This window comes from Balaenoptera acutorostrata, chromosome 19, assembly GCF_949987535.1.
Source record: "Balaenoptera acutorostrata chromosome 19, mBalAcu1.1, whole genome shotgun sequence".
Lineage (NCBI taxonomy): Eukaryota > Metazoa > Chordata > Mammalia > Artiodactyla > Balaenopteridae > Balaenoptera > Balaenoptera acutorostrata.
Window position 1 is genome coordinate 2,035,584 of NC_080082.1, and position 18,379 is coordinate 2,053,962.

At 52.7% G+C, this 18,379-nt stretch overlaps 1 protein-coding gene across 2 annotated transcripts in view; it reads left to right on the forward strand.

The window, feature by feature from the left end:
- Positions 1–16,600, forward strand: part of KLHDC4 (kelch domain containing 4) — a 66,866-nt gene extending 50,266 nt beyond the window's left edge. For both annotated transcript variants that reach the window (XM_057533955.1, XM_057533956.1), the window contains 6 exons: positions 7,793–7,952; positions 11,844–11,919; positions 13,794–14,002; positions 14,510–14,924; positions 15,565–15,678; positions 16,024–16,600. In XM_057533955.1, the coding sequence (XP_057389938.1) occupies positions 7,793–7,952; positions 11,844–11,919; positions 13,794–14,002; positions 14,510–14,924; positions 15,565–15,678; positions 16,024–16,088 (1,039 nt within the window). In that variant the 3' untranslated portion in view covers positions 16,089–16,600. The remainder of the gene's footprint in view (positions 1–7,792; positions 7,953–11,843; positions 11,920–13,793; positions 14,003–14,509; positions 14,925–15,564; positions 15,679–16,023) is intronic.
- Positions 16,601–18,379: the final 1,779 nt, after the last annotated feature.

Consider the following 18,379-nt stretch of genomic DNA (forward strand, 5'->3'; position numbering starts at 1 on the left):
GATAGGGATTGCACTGAATCTGTAGATTGTTTTAGGTAGTATAGTCATTTTCACAATATTGATTCTTCCAATCCAAGAACACGGTATATCTCTCCATCTGTTTGTATCGTCTTTAATTTCTTTCATCAGTGTCTTAAAGTTTTCTGCATATAGGTCTTTTGTCTCCTTAGGTAGGTTTATTCCTAGGTATTTTATTCTCTTTGTTGCAGTGGTAAATGGGAGTGTTTCCTTAATTTCTCTTTCAGATTTTTCAAAATTAGTGTATAGGAATGCAAGAGATTTCTGTGTGTTAATTTTGTATCCTGCCACTTTACCAAATTCATTGATTAGCTCTACTAGTTTTCTGGTAGAGTCTTTAGGATTCTCTATGTATAGTATCATGTCATATGCAAACAGTGACAGCTTTACTTCTTCTTTTCAGATTTGGATTCCTTTTATTTCTTTTTCTTCTCTGATTGCTGTGGCTAAAACTTCCAAAACAATGTTGAATAATAGTGGTAAGAGTGGACAACCTTGTCTTGTTCCTGATCAGGGTGGAAATGGTTTCAGTTTTTCACCATTGAGAATGATGTTGGCTGTAGGTTTGTCATATATGGCCTTTATTATGTTGAGATAAGTTCCCTCTGTGCCTACTTTTTGGAGGGTTTTTATCATAAATGGGTGTTGAATTTTGTCAAAAGCTTTTCCTGCATCTATTGAGATGATCATATGGTTTTTATCCTTCAATTTGTTAATATGGTATATCACATTGATTGATTTGCATATATTGAAGAATCCTTGCATCCCTGGGATAAACCCCAGTTGATCATGGTGTATGATCTTTTTAATGTGCTGTTGGATTCTGTTTGCTAGTATTTTGTTGAGGATTTTTGCATCTATATTCATCAGTGATATTGGCCTGTAGTTTTCTTTCTTTGTGACATCTTTGTCTGGTTTTAGTATCAGGGTTATGGTGGCCTCATAGAATGAGTTTGGGAGTGTTCCTCCCTCTGTTATATTTTGGAGGAGTTTCAGAAGGATAGATGTTAGCTCTTCTCTAAATGTTTGATAGAATTCGCCTGTAATCCATCTGGTCCTGGGCTTTTGTTTGTTGGGAGGTTTTTAATCACAGTTTCAATTTCAGTGCTTGGCATTGCTCTGTTTATATTTTCTATTTCTGCCTGGTTCAGTCTCGGAAGGTTGTGCTTTTCTAAGAATTTGTCCATTTCTTCCAGGTTGTCCATTTTATTGGCATATAGTTGCTTGTAGTAATCTCTCATGATTCTTTGTATTTCTGCAGTGTCAGTTGTTAATGTCTCCTTTTTCATTTCTAATTCTATTGATTTGAGTCTTCTCCCTTTTTTTCTTGCTGAGTCTGGCTAGTGGCTTATCAATTTTGTTTATCTTCTCAAACAACCAGCTTTTAGTTTTATTGATCTTTGTTATTGTTTCCTTCATTTCTTTTTCATTTATTTCTGATCTGAGCTTTATGATTTCTTTCCTTCTGCTAACTTTGGGGTTTCTTTGTTCTTCTTTCTCTAATTGCTTTAGGTGTAAGGGTAGGTTGTTTATTTGAGATGTTTCTTGTTTCTTAAGGTAGGATTGTATTCCTATAAACTTCCCTCTTAGAACTGCTTTTGCTGCATCCCATAGGTTTTGGGTTGTCGTGTTTTCATTGTCATTTGTTTTTAGGTATTTTTTGATTTCCTCAGTGATCTCTTGGTTATTAAGTAGTGTATTGTTTAGCCTCCATGTGTTTGTATATTTTACAGATTTTTTCCTGTAATTGATATCTAGTCTCATAGCGTTGTGGTCGGAAAAGATACTTGATATGATTTCAGTTTTCTTAAATTTACCAAGGCTTGATTTGTGACCCAGGATATGATCTATCCTGGAGAATGTTCCATGAGCACTTGAGAAGAAAGTGTATTCTGCTGTTTTTGGATGGAATGTCCTATAAATATCAATTAAGTCCATCTTGTTTAATGTATCATTTAAAGATTGTGTTTCCTTATTTATTTTCATTTTGGATGATCTGTCTATTGGTGAAAGTGGGGTGTTAAAGTCCCCTACTATGATTGTGTTACTGTTGATTTCCCCTTTTATGGCTGTTAGCATTTGCCATATGTCTTGAGGTGCTCCTGTGTTGGGTGCATAAATATTTACAGTTGGTATATCTTCTTCTTGGATTGATCCCTTGATCATTATGTAGCGTCTAAAATAAAATAGACTATTTTAAAGTCTATTTTGTGTGATATGAGAATTGCTACTCCAGCTTTCTTTTGATTTCCATTTGCATGGAATATCTTTTTCCATCCCCTCATTTTCAGTCTGTATGTGTCCCTAGGTCTGAAGTGGGTCTCTTATAGACAGCATATATATGGGTCTTGTTTTTGTATCCATTCAGCCAGTCTTTGTCTTTTGGTTGGAGCATTTAATGCATTTACATTTAAGGTAATTATCGATATGTATGTTCCTATTACCATTTTCTTAGTTGTTTTGGGTTTGTTATTGTAGGTCTTTTCCTTCTCTTGTGTTTCCTGCCTAGAGAAGTTCCTTTAGCATTTGTTGTAAAGCTGGTTTGGTGGTGCTGAATTCTCTTAGCTTTTGCTTGTCTGTAAAGGTTTTAATTTCTCTGTCAAATATGAATGAGATCCTTGCTGGATAGAGTAATCTTGGTTCTAGGTTTTTCCCTTTCATCACTTTAAATATGTCCTGCCACTCCCTTCTGGCTTGTAGAGTTTCTGCTGAAAGATCAGCTGTTAACCTTACGGGGATTCCCTCGTATGTTATTTGTTGTTTTTTCCTAGCTGCTTTTAATATTTTTTCTTTATATTTAATTTTTGATAGTTTGATTAATATGTGTCTTGGTGTGTTTCTCCTCGGATTTATCCTGTATGGGACTCTCTGTGCTTCCTGGACTTGATTAACTATTTCCTTTCCCATATTAGGGAAGTTTTCAACTATAATCTCTTCAAATATTTTCTCAGTCCCTTTCTTTTTCTCTTCTTATTCTGGGACCCCTAATGTTGGTGGGGTTATTCGAATGTTGGTGCATTGGTGCGTTTAATGTTGTCCCAGAGGTCTCTGAGAGTGTCCTCAATTCTTTTTTTTTTTTTTAATAAATTTATTTTATTTTATTTATTTTTATTTTTGGCTGTGTTGGGTCTTCGTTGCTGCGCGTGGGCTTTCTCTAGTTGCCGCAAGCGGGGGCTACTGTTCATTACAGTGTGCAGGCTTCTCTTTGTGGTGGCTTCTCTTGTTGGGAGCACGGGCTCTAGGCGTGCCGGCCTTCAGCAGTTATGGTACGCAGGCTCAGTAGTTGTGGCTCAGGGGCTCCTAGAGCGCAGGCTCAGTAGTTGTGGCGCACGGGCTTAGTTGCTCTGCGGCATGTGGGATCTTCCCGGACCAGGGCTTGAACCCATGTCTCCTGCACTGGCAGGCAGATTCTTAACCACTGTGCCACCATGGAAGCCCCTATCCTCAATTCTTTTCATTCTTTTTTCTTTATTCTGCTCTGCAGTAGTTATTTCCACTATTTTATCTTCCAGGTCACTTATCCATTCTTCTGCCTCAGTTATTCTGGTATTGATTCCTTCTAGAGAATTTTTAATTTCATTTATTGTGCTGTTCATCATTGTTTGTTTGCTCTTTAGTTCTTCTGGTTCCTTGTTAAACATTTCTTGTTTCTTTTCCATTCTATTTCCAAGATTTTGGATCATCTTTCCTATCATTACTCTGAATTCTTTTTCAGGTACACTGCCTATTTTCTCTTCATTTGTTTGGTCTGGTGGGTTTTTACCTTGCTCCTTCATCTGCTGTGTGTTTCTCTGTCTTCTCAGTTTGCTTTACTTACTGTGTTTGGGGTCTCCTTTTCGCAGGCTGCAGGTTCTTAGTTCCCGTTGTTTTTGGTGTCTGCCTCCAGTGGGTAAGGTTGGTTCAGTGGGTTGTGTAGGCTGCCTGGTAGAGGGGACTAATGCCTGTGTTCTGGTGGATGAGGCTGGACCTTGTCTTTCTCTCGGGCAGGTCTGCGTCTGGTGGTGTGTTTCGGGGTGTCTATGACCTTGTTATGATTTTAGGCAGCCTCTCTGCTAATGGGTGTGGTTGTGTTCCTGTCTTGCTAGTTGTTTGGTGTAGGGTGCGCAGCACTGTAGCTTGCTGGTTGTTGAGTGGAGCTGGGTCTTGGCGTTGAGATGGACATCTCTGGGAGATTTTCACCGTTTGATATTATGTGGAGTTGGGAGGTCTCTGGTGGACCAATGTCCTGACCTAGGCTCTCCCACCTCAGAGGCACAGGCCTGACACCCGGCCGGAGTACCCAGACCCTGTCATCCACACGGCTCAGAATAAAAGGGAGAAAAAAAGAAGGAAAGAAAGAAAAATAAATAAAATAAAGTTACTAAAATAAAAAATAATTATTAAAAATTAAAAAGTAATTAAAAAAAAGAAAGAAGAGAGCAACCAAACCAAAAAACAAATCTACCACTGATAACAAGTGCTAAAATCTATACTAAACAAACCAAAAAAAAAAACCCCGACAGACAGAACCCTAGGATAAATGGTAAAAGCAAAGCTATGCAGACAAAATCACACACATAAGCATACACATACACACCCACAAAAAGAGAAAAAGGAAAAAAATACATATATCGTTGCTCTCCCAAAGTCCACACCGCCTCAGTTTTGGGATGATTCGTTGTCTATTCAGGTATTCCACAGATGCAGGGTACATCAAGTTGATTGTGGAGATTTAATCCGCTGCTCCTGAGGCTGTTGGGAGAGATTTCCCTTTCTCTTCTTTGTTCGCACAGCTCCCGGGGTTCAGCTTTGGATTTGGCCCCGCCTTTGTGGGTAGGTCTACTGAGGGCATCTGTTCCCGCTCACAGAGGATGGGGTTAAAGGAGCAGCTGATTCGGGGGCTCCGGCTCGCTCAGGCCGGGGCGAGGGAGGGGTACGGAATGCGGGGCCAGCCTGCAGCGGCAGAGCCCGGCGTGACGTTGCACCAGCCTGAGGCGCGCCGTGCATTGTCCCGGGGAAGTTGTCTCTGGATCACGGGAGCCTGGCCGTGGCGGGCTGCACCGGCTCCCGGGATGGGAGGTGTGGATAGTGACCTGTGCTTGCACACAGGCTTCTTGGTGGCGGCAGCAGCAGCCTTAGCGTCTCATGCCCATCTGTGGGGTCCCTGCTGATAGCCACGGCTCGCGCTCGTCTCTGGAGCTCATTTAGGTGGCACTCTGAATCCCCTCTCCTCGCGCACCGCGAAACAATGGTCTCTTGCCTCCTAGGCAGGTCCAGACTTTTTCCCGGACTCCGTCCCGGCTAGCTATGGTGCACTAACCCCCTTCAGGCTGTGTTCACGCAGCCAACCCCCGTCCTCTCCCTGGAATCCGACCTCTGAAGCCCGAGCCTCAGCTCCCAGCCCCCGCCCGCCCCGGCGGGGGAGTAGACAAGTCTCTCGGGCTGGTGAGTGCTGGTCGGCACTGATCCTCTGTGCGGGGATCTCTCCGCTTTGCCCTCCGCACCCCTGTGGCTGCGCTCTCCTCCGTGGCTCGGAAGCTCCCCCCTCTGCCACCCGCAGTCTCCGCCAGTGAAGGGGCTTCCTAGTGTGTGGAAGCTTTTCCTCTTTCACAGCTCCCTCCCACTGGTGCAGGTCCCGTCCCTGTTCTTTTGTCTCTTTTTTCTTTTTCCTTTTACCCTCCCCAGGTACGTGGGGAGTTTCTTGCCTTTTGGGAGGTCTGAGGTCTTCTGCCAGCGTTCAGTAGGTGTTCTGTAGGAGTTGTTCCACATGTAGATGTATTTCTGATGTATTTGTGGGGAGGAAGGGAATCTCCACGTCTTACTCTTCTGCCATTTTGAAGGTCTCCCAGAGTATAATCCTTAAGTGCTTTGGGAGGAGATTTTTAAAGTCGAATTGAAATTAAACAAGGAATGATTTTGTATCCTTAAAGGCATAGTCTGGGTATAATAGTGCTTAAATTTCATGTCTCGTCACAAAGTTCACCAAGTGGTTTTTACAGAATTCACTTAAAAACCAAGCTATTGGGAGGGCAGGTTATTATCTCAAGCTAAAGATGAGGAAACCAAGATAACTATTAAGTAGTAGAACTTGTCCTCGACCAAAGATTGCGGATGTTCAGTTCTCCCATGTTCTGTCGTGCTGCACCCCCCGGCTCCCTGCCCTGGTCCATCTGCTGCCCCTGGTCACGTCTCCTGCTCCTGGTTTGTCTCTTGCCTGCACCCTGGTTTTCTGTCCTGGTCCATCTCCTGCCCCTGGTCCATCTCCTGACCTGCAGGTGTTTGGTTTCTTGCCATTTTGGAGAAGAGAGCCTGCTCTGTTTTTTAAAATTCATATTTAAAGGATTGTTGTTTACACTTAAAACCCTTTACAAAGCAAATAATTGTTTGCCATTACAGACACGGGGGTTCATGAGACGTCAGTGTGTTAATTCAGCACCTGCTGTGTGCAGGACAGTGAGTGGGGTCTACACAGGCCCTTCTCCTGAGACTCAGGTTACAAAATGAGTCAAGGTTTACAGTGGTTGTAACTTGGAACCATTTCAAACTCAGAACGTTTTTCAAAGCTATTATCTGTTACTTTGTTTAAAATTATTTTTTATGAAGTATTTCAAACATATAGAAAAGTTGAAGTTCCTCAAACAGATATCTGTGTGGTCACCATCCATATTAAACAAAGTACAGTTTGACCTTTAAAACCCAATGACAGTTATTTACTTTGCGTGCAGAATAGAATTTTTTTTTCCTGGAAATCTGCAATGTGAAATCGGAGAAAACTGTGGAATGTGGTGAAGTCTTTTAAAAACTGTGCCCCTGGTTCCTCAGTTCATCTACTAGAAGCCCTCCTCCTGCGGAAGGATGTGTTTGATGGGGAGTTCACGTGGCTCATCCTGTTCCGAGTGCCCTGCTCTGGATGGCATTCTGGGGGAGCACAGTGACCTGCATGTTGGCTGCGGGGCACCAGACTTGGGTGATCTGAGTGCAGCAGGAGAGTCAGGAATCACGTCCGACTGGTGGGGCTGCTCGCTCCTTCCATGCGTCCATGCTTTCTTCCTGCAAATGTCGGGCCCAGCTCTCCGTGTGGAGTAGCTGGGGAGCATCTCTCATTCTTCCGTGTAATTCTGACCCAAGGCCCCTTGGCTTTGCCCGTGGCCACCTGTGAAATTCCCGTCAGGACACACGGTTGCCTCTGTGTCTGTGGCAGAACCGCTGCTTTCCTCACACATGTGCTCCCTCCTCAAGGCCCCATCTCTGTTTTGAGTGCTTTGACACTGAAGTCCCAGGAGCGTTGAGCAGGGCAGGGCCTCTGTGCCTCTTGGAATGCCTCAGCCATGTCCTCCTGGCTTTTGCTCGGGCTTGTGGGCTCCAGGAGTTCTCCTCTCTGAGTTTCAGGAATGCTTTGCCCCATCTCTGCCCAGCCTGGGGTCTCCACAGGCCTTGCCAAACTGTAATATCTCCCTTCTAGGTATGCAGGGTATTGGTACATAGTTCATTGTCCCGCTTAAAGTTACACATATAGAAAACTAAGATAATTGTTTGCAAGACTGTGATTGTATAAACTGCGTAACTTTCAGAGTGAAAAGACTTGCGGATCCCGGCGTGTTACTGTGCTTCTCTGGGCCAGTGTTATTTCTAGCTTCAAATGCAAACTCACATATGCTTGCTGTCCTTTTCTATGAATTTAAGCTTTAATTAAACCAATAACTTAGTACATATGGTAGCAAACGTACCTTTATTTTAAATCAAGTTCACTTTTTCATGTCACCGCCCTTTTGTTTGTGTTCCTATATTACAACAGAGATTACATCTATTACAATGACCTGTACGCCTTCAGCCTGGACGCTTTCACGTGGAGCAGGCTGTCCCCGTCCGGGACGGGGCCCACACCCAGGTCCGGCTGCCAGATGACCGTCACCGCCCAGGGCAGCGTCGTCATCTACGGGGGCTACTCGAAACAGGTAAGACGCGCGTGTGGGATGCAGAGTGACTTCTGTCTGCTGCCTTTTCAGTTTCACCAGCGATGAAAACTTCAAGTAATAGTTCGTTAGATTAATATGAACAGTCCTTTCTGTTGAATGAGAAATGGACAGAGGTGGTGGTGATCTGCTCCTGTGCGAACATACTAAGGTTCTTTACGGCCACGTTGCGTTCTCATCCACACGCCCCCGAAACACGCGGCGTAAATGATGGCTGTGGCAGGGAGGTGCCCCGGCCACCTCCTTCCACCCTGCCACACCCCCACTCAGCCAGCCGCCAGCCCTTGTTCTGGAAAGGAAAACTGGCTTGGGATTTGTGGCTGTGACCTGCCTGGGGCGTGGCTAGGCGCGTGACAGTTGGGAGGGCCCCACGAAACAGGCGGCTGTCGCCAGAGGCCGCGCGCGGCGCCCAGAACTGATGCTTTATCGCGGTAGATGCTCCTCAGAGCAAAGCAGGATGATGAGCATCAAGCCCTTGTCACGCTGCCGCCGCTTCAATCCCAAACGCTGCTCTTCTGCAGCCACACGGGCCGCTGGGGAATGATCCGAGGGCCTTCAATGCAGGGCCACTCTCGCCAGGCCTTCGGCGTTCGATGGCAGTGAGAAGCTGCTCTGTTTGCACTCACGGGGCATTTACCAGAGCTGGTGAAAGACGTGGGTGTGACACTGGGGTTCTTCTGGGTGGGAACGCCCTCCGCAGGAGCAGCGTAGTGTTGTGACACTTGGGACACGTCTCTCTCAGATGTCTGTGGGTGCCGTTAATACCGTATGAGACAGAAATGTGCGAGCAGCGGAAGGAATGCTGTGTCAGGTGCACGCCCGTCGCTGCTCCGTGGCGTTAACGTCCACCCCCCCTTGGGGAGGAGCTGAGGCCCCGCTCAGAGCCTTGCACGCCTGGGGGAGTCTGACAGCCCCGGAGGTTCACGCGCATTCTGGTCCCCCTCTAGTCCAGCGAGGAGACTGAGCGTCTGGCCAGTGTGAGGCGCGTTACTGAAGGGCGGCGCAGGCCACCGGGTGAGGGACTAGCTCCCGAGCCTCGCGGCACCCCTGTGAGGAAGGGGAGGTGGGGTGGGAGTTGCGTGCTTCGGGGGGAGCCCGCGGCTGCAGCCTCCTTGCCTCCCCGGCCCCGGGCTCTGCCACGCCGGCCCCTGTGTGGAAGCCGTGGCCCCGGGCAGGCAGAGCGGCGTTCTCAGGGAGGGCTCTGGCGTACAGGCGTCGCGGGGTGTACTTAAATGTGATGGCATGCAAGTTCTCCTCAGCTCGCTGGTTCTAAGGAAGGGTGGTCGCTGTCGGTGGAGCAGTGCCATGGATGCCAGCAGGTGCAGGAGGACAGGGGGCTGAGAGGGAAGGGCTGGAGCCCGGCTGCGGGCAAGTTTGTAACACAAGCAGACGGCACTGAATTCCTGCAGTGTGCCGCCAGCCGGCAAGGCCTCGTGTGGATTTATTTTTATTTTTTAAAATTTATTTATTTTATTTATTTATTTTTGGCTGTGTTGGGTCTTCGTTGCTGCGCGCGGGCTGTCTCTAGTTGCGGCGAGCGGGGGCTACTCTTCGCTGCGGTGCACGGGCTTCTCATTGCGGTGGCTTCTCTTGTTGCGCAGCACGGGCTCTAGGCACGCGGGCTCAGTAGTTGTGGCATGTGGGCTCTGGAGCTCAGGCTCAGTAGTTGTGGCGCACGCGCTTAGTTGCTCCACGGCATGTGGGATTTTCCTGGACCAGGGCTCGAACCCGTGTCCCCTGCATTGGCAGGCTAATTCTTAACCACTGCACCACCAGGGAAGCCCCTCGTGTGGATTTAGTTCCTGAGAGTGCTGGGCTTTTGGCTTGGAAGGGTGGGCATGGGAGTGGCAGCCACTTCCCCTGCTAGCCTGCTGGAAAAGAGGAGTATGCAGTCTCAGTAATTGTGATTGCATCGCTTGAATTGTGCACCTGTTTCCAGAGGAGAACAGAAGAGGCATGCACCTAGCTCTCGTTTCCTAGAGACAGCTGCTTCCCACGCGTGACTGACGTTGGCCCTCCTTGGTTTTAGGACGGTCAGGTCACATGTCCGGCCGACAGACAATTGGATTGTTTGTTTTCCAAAAGGAAAATAGGTTTTCCCCCCTTACAGTAAACACAATACATACTCGTTAGTTAAACAAAACAAAATGAATTGTGCACACGTATTCCCTGGCTCTGTTGGCTGATAGAACAAAACACCACCACCCAGCAGCAGTCAGCATACCTAGTGCCCAGATCTTGGATTCTAGGACCATCTCCACGAAGTAACCAGGGCTTCTCAGGGAAGTAGCCGATTCTGGAATTGGGGCGAGAAGTGTGCAAGGTGCTCCCGGAGCTGCTTGTAGCGCCAGAGCCCAAGGAAGCGCGTGTAAGAAACATGCGCTGATGGGGTGCATCAGCGGCCCGGGAGCCGCCTGAAAGGGTTCCCAGTGCACTGGGCTGGAACTCTGAGCAACAGAGTAAGTAAGGTCGTGTCGGACTGCAGCGCACAGGGGCCCGAATATCCATGAGCCCACGCGATCGCGAACCAGCGATTGAATAGATTAAATGCACGGGGAAAAGGCACAGTGCTCCGTGCAGCATTCCACACAGAGGTGGACCCTCCGCCCTCCTGAAGAGGGGGCTGCGCAGACTGACGCTCTTCCAAGGAGGACAGGCTGGAAAGTTGGGGCGGGGCAGTAACTCGACAGCGAGAAACCTGAGAAACACACCTCAGCCAGGCGAGCAAGGTCCACGTCGGCAGGGATGGGTCTTGGTGACAGCATGCACCCTTGATAGGATGTGATGGGAAGGACACTTGACCTCTGGGATCCACCACCCAAAACCCACAGCCCTGTCCAATTGTGAGAATAGTGTCAGACGAGCCCCGGTAGAGGGGACCCTACAAAACACCTGACTGGCCCTCCTCAGTGTCACCAAAAACAAGGCAAGTCTGAGCAACCCTCACGGCTCAAGAGGCCTAAGGATTCGTGACGACTCCGTGTGACGTGGGTCCTGGGACAGGGAAAGGACATTAGGGAAAACTAAGGAAATGTGAATAAGCTGTGGGCTTCAGTTAATAGTCATGTGTCAGTACTGGTTCCTTCGTTGTGGCGGACGCGCCACCCTGATGTAAGAGGTTAGCCGTAAGGGGACACAGCGTGCGGCGTGCACGGGAGCTCTCGCTACCGTCTCCTCCGTTTTCTGTAAATGTAACGCCGTGCTGGAGTTAAAGGTTTGTTAAAAATAGGGAATTTGAGGGACAAAGACAAAGCAGTTAAGATTGCCGAGATCATGCCCCTGAGGCGAGCTGTTTTCCAGGTCGCTCTCTCTAGACCCTTCTACACTGAGGTAGAAGGTGCAGCGTGAGGACTGGGGTGCTGCTCGGGAGGGTAAAGTGTGTGGTCTGCCCAGGGTCGTGAGCCTAGTTTGAAGCAGCAGACCGGGGTGGAAGCGGGCCGTGCTGTCCACAGCTCAGGAAAGCTCTGTAAATGGCTGTGCTGGCTTCTGCACACGGCGTTCGTTGGATCCTCGCACCGAAGCTTGAATCCCGTTATTGGGAAGGCGATGGGAATTGAGGGCACAGGGCTTGGAGATGGAGGGTGGCTGTGTAATGATAGGAGGGTCCCTGTGGTGACCCCGCCCACCCAGAGCAGGGCTCGGCTCGGAGCCCCAGGAAGCTCTGAGAGGGGAGCTCCGGGGTGTCCCCAGCCTGTGGTCATTTATTCTATCCGTTCGGATGCGGTCTGGATGGAACCTGTTGTGTTTCAGATTTTGCGGCTGGTCTGAAGGCTGGCGAGTCACCCCCGTGGAAAACGGGACCGCGAGCTTGGGGGGCCTTGCGTGGCTTGGCACAGCACGCGGCGTTTGTCATGTTTGTCTGTCCTTTCGCAGAGAGTCAGGAAAGACGTGGACAGAGGTACCCAGCACTCCGACATGTTCCTGCTGAAGGCTGAGGAGGGAAGAGAAGGTACGTGCGCTGTGCAGCTGACAGACCACGCGGCTGGTCTATGTGTCGCTGTGGAAAGCGGGCAGAGGGTCGCGGGGCTGGTGGGGCCCTCCATGAACAGCCCCCGTGTCCCCTCTGGGGCGTTGAGGACGCACTGAGTTAGAAACACAGGTGATGTCAGTCCAGCCACAGCTCCCTTCTTGGGGGCGGGGCCACGGCCTCTGTGTCATCTCTCATTTGTTCTTGCTCAATGTTAGGACGTAGACTTTTGGAATGCATCTTGTGGGGTTGAAATGCCCACTTTTTTTTTTTTTTTTATTTGAAGTATAGTTAATGTACAATGTTGTGTTAGTTTCAGGTGTACAGCAAAATGATTCAGTTGTACATACGTTGTTGTTTTTCAGATTCTTTTCCCTTATAGGTTATTATAAAATATTGAGTAGAGTTCCCTGTGCTATAGAGAAGGTCTTTGTTAATTATTTTATACATAGTAGTGTGTACCTGTTAATCCCATACTCCTAATTTATCCCTCCCTGCTTTTCCCCTTTGGTAAGCATAAGTTTGTTTTCTTTGTGAGTCTATTTCTCTTGTGAATAAGTTCATTTGCATCATCTTTTTAGATTCCACATATAAGTGATCTCATATGGTATTTGTCTTTCTCTGTCTGACTTCACTTAGTATGATTATCTCTAGGTCCCTCCATGTTGCTGCAAATGGCATTGTTTCATTCTTTTTCATGGCTGCGTGATATTCCATTGTGTGTGTGTGTATGTGTGTATACACACACAAACACACACACACACCACATCTTCTATATCCGTTCCTCTGTTGATGGACACCGAGGTGGCTTCCCAGCACTCATTTTTAAAGCTCAGAAGTCGGGAGGTGGTTAGTTTGCATGGTGCACGTGATGGGAGAGGGGCCTGAGCGGATGGGACCCATCTGGTCCTGGCTGCCCCTTGGCCCCTGTGAGACCCGTCTCTGTAAGACGAGAGGCCTGCTGGGCAGGAACGTTTCCTCTTCCCACTGTGACGTTCTTTAAGCAGAGGCTGCAGAAACGTCACGTACAAGGCGTTTCTCAGGTCCCAACCACGCCGAATTGCGGTGACTGATGGGGACGTGGGAGCCAAGGTTTAGAGCCCCTTTTACATGTCAGCGCACTTGAACTTGAAAGTGGACTGTGTTCTAGGCAGTGGGACCCCAGCCCTTGTGTTCAGCCCCCGTGTCTGGCCGTCAGGCCCTCGGCCCCCAGTGAAAAGTACACGGTGTGTCCTGAGACGCATCCGGCACGGCAGGGAAAGCGACCTCCCCCGACCACGTACAGGGCACGCTGGTGCTTATTCTCTTCTCTTCTTTAAACATTCAGATGCTGGTTGCTGTGAGTGACCTTGTGGCCCACTAACGCATGCCGCTCGGGCTGCGCCTCCAGGGAAGGCTTGCCCTTGGCTGCCTCTCTCTTTTTTTAAATGTTCGTTAAAGAAAAAACATCCCAGTTTCTTTTTCTGGACATGTTGGGAAGACTCCCACATGTTTTGTGCCAGGCCACATCTTGAGGGTTGCTGCGTAAACACGGCGCCTGCCCAGAGGGAAGGACCACAGTGCGTGGCCCACGGGAGGTTCTGGGGGTGTCTGTGGTCGGGGCCCCGCCCGAGGGCACAGTGTGCAGGATCCCCCGGAGCTGGTGCGCCCGCCTCTACCTCACCCCTGCCTTCACATCACAGCTGCACGGCGCCCCTGGGCAAGTGTTGGGAGGGTGCGTGGACAGGTTCCCTACCTCAGTGCAGCCTGACCCTTGAGGAGGAGGCATGGCCTCCAGGGTGCGCCGGACCCGCAGGCGCAGAGCGACGGCCGTGGCATTCTGCAGGCCCCCCCTCCCCATTTCCTCTCCTCATCAGGCAGATGGGCCTGGGCTCGGGTCAACCCTTCCGGAGCCAAGCCCTCGCCAAGGTCCGGCTTCTCGGTGGCTGTGGCCCCGAACCATCAGACGCTGCTCTTTGGGGGTGTGTGTGATGAGGAGGAGGAGGAGAGCCTGGAGGGTCACTTCCTCAACGACCTGCACTTCTACGACCCCGTCAGGAACCGCTGGCTCACGGGGCAGCTGAAGGTAGCGTGGGCCCCAGACCTGCAGCCAGTGCCGGGCCTGCCCGGCTGTCACGTCCGTCAGTGATGCCCAGGACCTCCCCGGTCACTGTCTGTGAGGCTCTGTGGAGCTGCCACCGACTTTACTGTCAACGTAGGCGGGACCGGGTCGCCTCTGCCCCTGCTGCTGGCGCCGGCCTGAGAGGCGCGGCACAGTGGCTGCTCTCCCGGGACCGACACGCCTGGGGCTTCATCAGGTCAGGGACCTCAGAAGCAGGGCCCTATGGCCAAAGGAGGGCGGGTGGTCCACTCTGTGGCAAAGACTGGCTCTGCTTGAAGTCCCTTGGCACCTCTGAGGGGAGTCGGGCAGCGTGTGAGGGCTGGTGTCTGCCGCCCGTTCCCCTGAGAGGTCACACCAGGCAGGGGTGCTGTGGTCCCCGGGGTGAGCCCCAGCACGTGGATGGGGGTCCTCTGGCTGTCGGGTGCTCGCTGCCCCCATCCTGAATCGCGCTGCCTTGCTCTTTATCAACAGGGGCCCAAGGTGGAGAAGAGGAGGCGCAGGCGGGGCAAAAGAGGGGAGCCCGGGGGTGCCAACCAGCAGGAAATGAAGGGGACCGGGGCCCAGGAGCCCCTGGAGGTGGTCCGAGAGGTGGTGGCAGAGGACGGGACCGTGGTCACCATCAAGCAGGTGCTCGCTGCCCTGGGCCCAGCAGGACGGCCTGAGCCCGACAACGACGAGGACGATGACGACGGCCCCAGCGAGGCGGGTGTCCCTGCGGTGGAGCCCAGCCCCCGCTCCAACGCCATGCTGGCCGCGAAGCATGGGCGCCTTTACCTCTATGGGGGCATGTTTGAGGCTGGCGACCGCCAGGTCACCCTCAGCGACTTGTACTGCCTCGACCTTCACAAGATGGAGGAGTGGACGGTCTTGGTGGAGATGGATCCAGGTGAGGGGGTGGCACCTCTGCAGTTGCCTCGGGAGCCCCCAGCTTGTCCGCCGTGCGCCCGCCGAGGGTGCTGCACGGCTCCGCCCCCTCCCATGCCCTCAGTCCAGGGGAGAGGGCCCTGCTGCCCGGGGGCCTGTCTGTGCACGGCCGTCCCGGCAGGGGGCCCGGGGGAGGGAGTGGGCTCACCCCGACACCGCCCGTGAGCCTCGGACCTGCCCCGGCAAAGCGGACTGGACGCACGTTTTCCCTGCGGTGCGCGTGTGCGCCCGGGAGCAGACACGCGGCCCACCCGTCTCTGCTGCCGTGTCGCACTACAGGCTGCACCCGACTCGCTCACTGCTCAGTCCTTGGGTCTGAGGCTGAAATCCCTTAAAATCCACACGTTTGGGCAGAGGCCCTGAGCGGCTGTGCGAGACGGCTGCTGTCTTGGAGCGCAGCTTCTCACTCTGCCTGTCTCTGCCTCAACGTGTGGGGATGTGATGTTTGCCGCGAGCTCCAGATGCGCTGGGGGCGGGGCCCCCGCACTCACATCCGCGTGTCCAGGCGGAAGGTGGGCTCCTCGGGGCGGCCGCGGCTCGTGTGCAGTTTCCCCGGTGCCCTGGCCGTGCTGACACTCTGTGGTTTTTGCTTTTGCCTAAAGAATCTCAGGAGTGGCTGGAGGAGACGGACTCGGAGGAGGACAGCGACGAGGTCACGGGCGCAGAGGGCGGCGGGGAGGACGAGGAGGACGAGGCCGGCGGCGCGGAGGCCGGGGGTGAGTGTGCCGCGGGGCCGGGCCCGGGCCCCCCAGGGCTCGCAGCTCAGGTCCCTTCTCTGCCGGAGCCCTCGTTTTTATCGATGATGAGGGAACGTACAATTTTACCAAGCTTCTGTTAAAATTTGACTTTGCTGTGGGTGTGCTCCTGAGGCCAGCTGAAGTGTTTTTTCTAACTGTGTCTGGAGTACGTTTGCGCGCTTGCTGTTTAAGCAGGGTCGTGACGGCCTCGTGACGTCCTCCGTGTAAATCCGGGTGCTCACAGCGCGTTCGCTCCGTCAGGACTCAGGCCTCCTTCCCCGACTGAACGCGTTTCTTTCTTATTCCCCTCCTTCCCCACGAAAGAGCAACGCCCCTCGGCGGCACCCGGTGAGCCGTTCGCAGACTCCCTGCCCAGGACCGAGCAGTAGTGGGCGAAGCTGGCGTGGGACGACGCCGGGCCCTGGAAGGAGAGTGCCGAGAGCCGCCCGGGCCATGGCCACGGCTTTCTCTGCTGACTCGGCCTGAGCCGCACACCAGCCAGAGCATAGACTGCGGGGGTCGGGTTCCCCAGTCTAACCGCAGTGCGCTGTGTGCGGTTTAAAATAAACTGGACTTGGCAGGGGCTGCCGCCGCCAAGGTGGTCTTCCGTGCAGCCACCGGGCCCCGGTGGTTCTGGCGGGGCCTCTGGCTGGGTCGGGGCCAAGATGCGGGCGAGGGGAGCCGCCTCCACGGCAGGCGGCACCTTGATCGTGAAGTGGAACGCTGCGGGCTTTGTGGGGTTCCCCTCTGCAAAACTAGGAGACAGGCTCTGCCCGCCTGCGTGTTCAGCTGACTCTTTGATTTTTAAAAATTATCGGTAGCCGCCCACCGCCTCCTGTACGCATTTTCTTGGTTCTCTGGAGAATAAAGCGCCTGTTGTGGGCTGGTCTGCTCGCTCTGCCACGTGGCTTTGCCTGGGGTCTCTTGCAGTGCCGTGTGCCCAGCTCCTCTGGCCGCTCCCCGCCTTTGGGGAGGAGGTGGTGGAGCTGTGCTCTGCCCCTCTCCCCTTCAGGCTCGAGGTCGTCATTCGGACAGCAACAGAAGGGGACAAGCAGCCGGAGGGCGGGCCCCACCGTCCCCACGCGGCCTCGCCGTCCCGTGCCGGGCACGTCTGGGTCTGCGGTGCGTGGGCGCGCTCCCTGGTGCCTGCTCCAGGGTTAATGGCAGGAGGCCGCTCCTCCTTTATGTAATTGGGGCAGAGCTTGGGCTTTGAATTCACACCAGGTGAATTCATCTTCATCTAAAATATCATCAATAACAAGAAGGCAGGATTCTTAGTTTTCAGTAACAGGCCGAACGACCCATCATTACCTTGGACGGGTCATCCTGCTCATTACCTGGAAGCTAGAAGTGAAGAGTGGGCGCACCCACCCCAGCAGAGCGGGCCCGGGCCTGGGAAGGCTTCAGTGGAAGGTTGAGGCCAACTTGCCCAGAAGCAGCCCCTCACCCCAACCAGCACTTACTTTCTCGCCATGCTCGGCCCCCGCACCTCTGGCCGCGTGACCTCACTCGTCAGACTTCTCACGCTTGACTGCACGCGGATCAGAAATAGGAAGCTCTCTCCTCGCCCCTGCCCACCAGAGCCTCCCTCTGGTACGGGGCCTGGCAGAGCCCGTGGGGGTGCCGGTCGCTGGGGTTGGGCAGACGCAGCCTGTGTGTGGTGGAAGGGCAGGCGCTTCGGCTTCAGCATCTTGCGGCTCCCCGTGGGTGCTGGGGCAGGGTGGCAGGGCTCAAAGCCAGGCCGGGTGTCACGGCAGGCCCGCGGGGGCCCCAGAGCCCTCCCAGTACCTGCCCTGCGTGCTCGCGATGCGAGGCCCAGGCGTACAGCTCCCGCTCTCTTGGCTGCTGCCTTGGGAGGAGGTGGTTGGGAGAGCGTCGGCCCCAACGCAGGCTTCTGTTCCCGGGGCCGCTCTTATTACAGAGGAGCCTGCAAGCAGGTGAGACTCCAAGGAGGATGGTTTGGAATCAAACAAGTTGAAAAAGAAATGACAACCCCCTGAAGAAACTTCTGTTTTGCTCTCTGCTTTGCTGTCCTGTCCACGGGGTTGTTGCTGAGGACGCCGTTTGAGTGACAGAGGAAGAAAAACCCAAGCTCCACACAAGGAGCTGCCTCTGCTGTGTCACCCCCGTGATGAAAGCATCCCTTCAGTGGGACAGTGGCAGGGAGAGGGGGGCGTACGCTGCAGGACTGCGGGGTGCCCGGGGGGGGGCAGCGGCCAGCGCACCGTCCCCGCTTCTGCCTGCCGGCAGCTGGTTTGCTGAACCGAATGCTCCTGGCGCCTGGACGGCCAGCACAGAGCCCCAGGCCTCCGTTCCCTGCATTGCTGGAGCCAAAACAGCAGGGTGACAGCTGTATTCAGGGTCAGCGAGGGCCTTGAGTGGACGTCCGTCTTGCCTGCTCCTTGGTTTGCTGACCTGTTGGTAAGACCCCCTCACTGCCCCCCTTTGGACGGGTTCTGCCCCTGTCTCTCGCTGGTGCCCACCAGCTGGCCCCATCACTCCTGCGGACACCACACCAGAGCCCCTGGAGGGCTTTGTGGGGTTTGAGTGTGAATAGCTGTCCTTTCTCCCCGCTTCCCAGGAGCAGCTCAGCTGGCTGACGGCGTCAGGCTTAGTCAGATAATTTGAGAGGGTTGGTCTAAGGCGGTGATTCCTTGGGGTTGGACTGAATTGAGCAGAA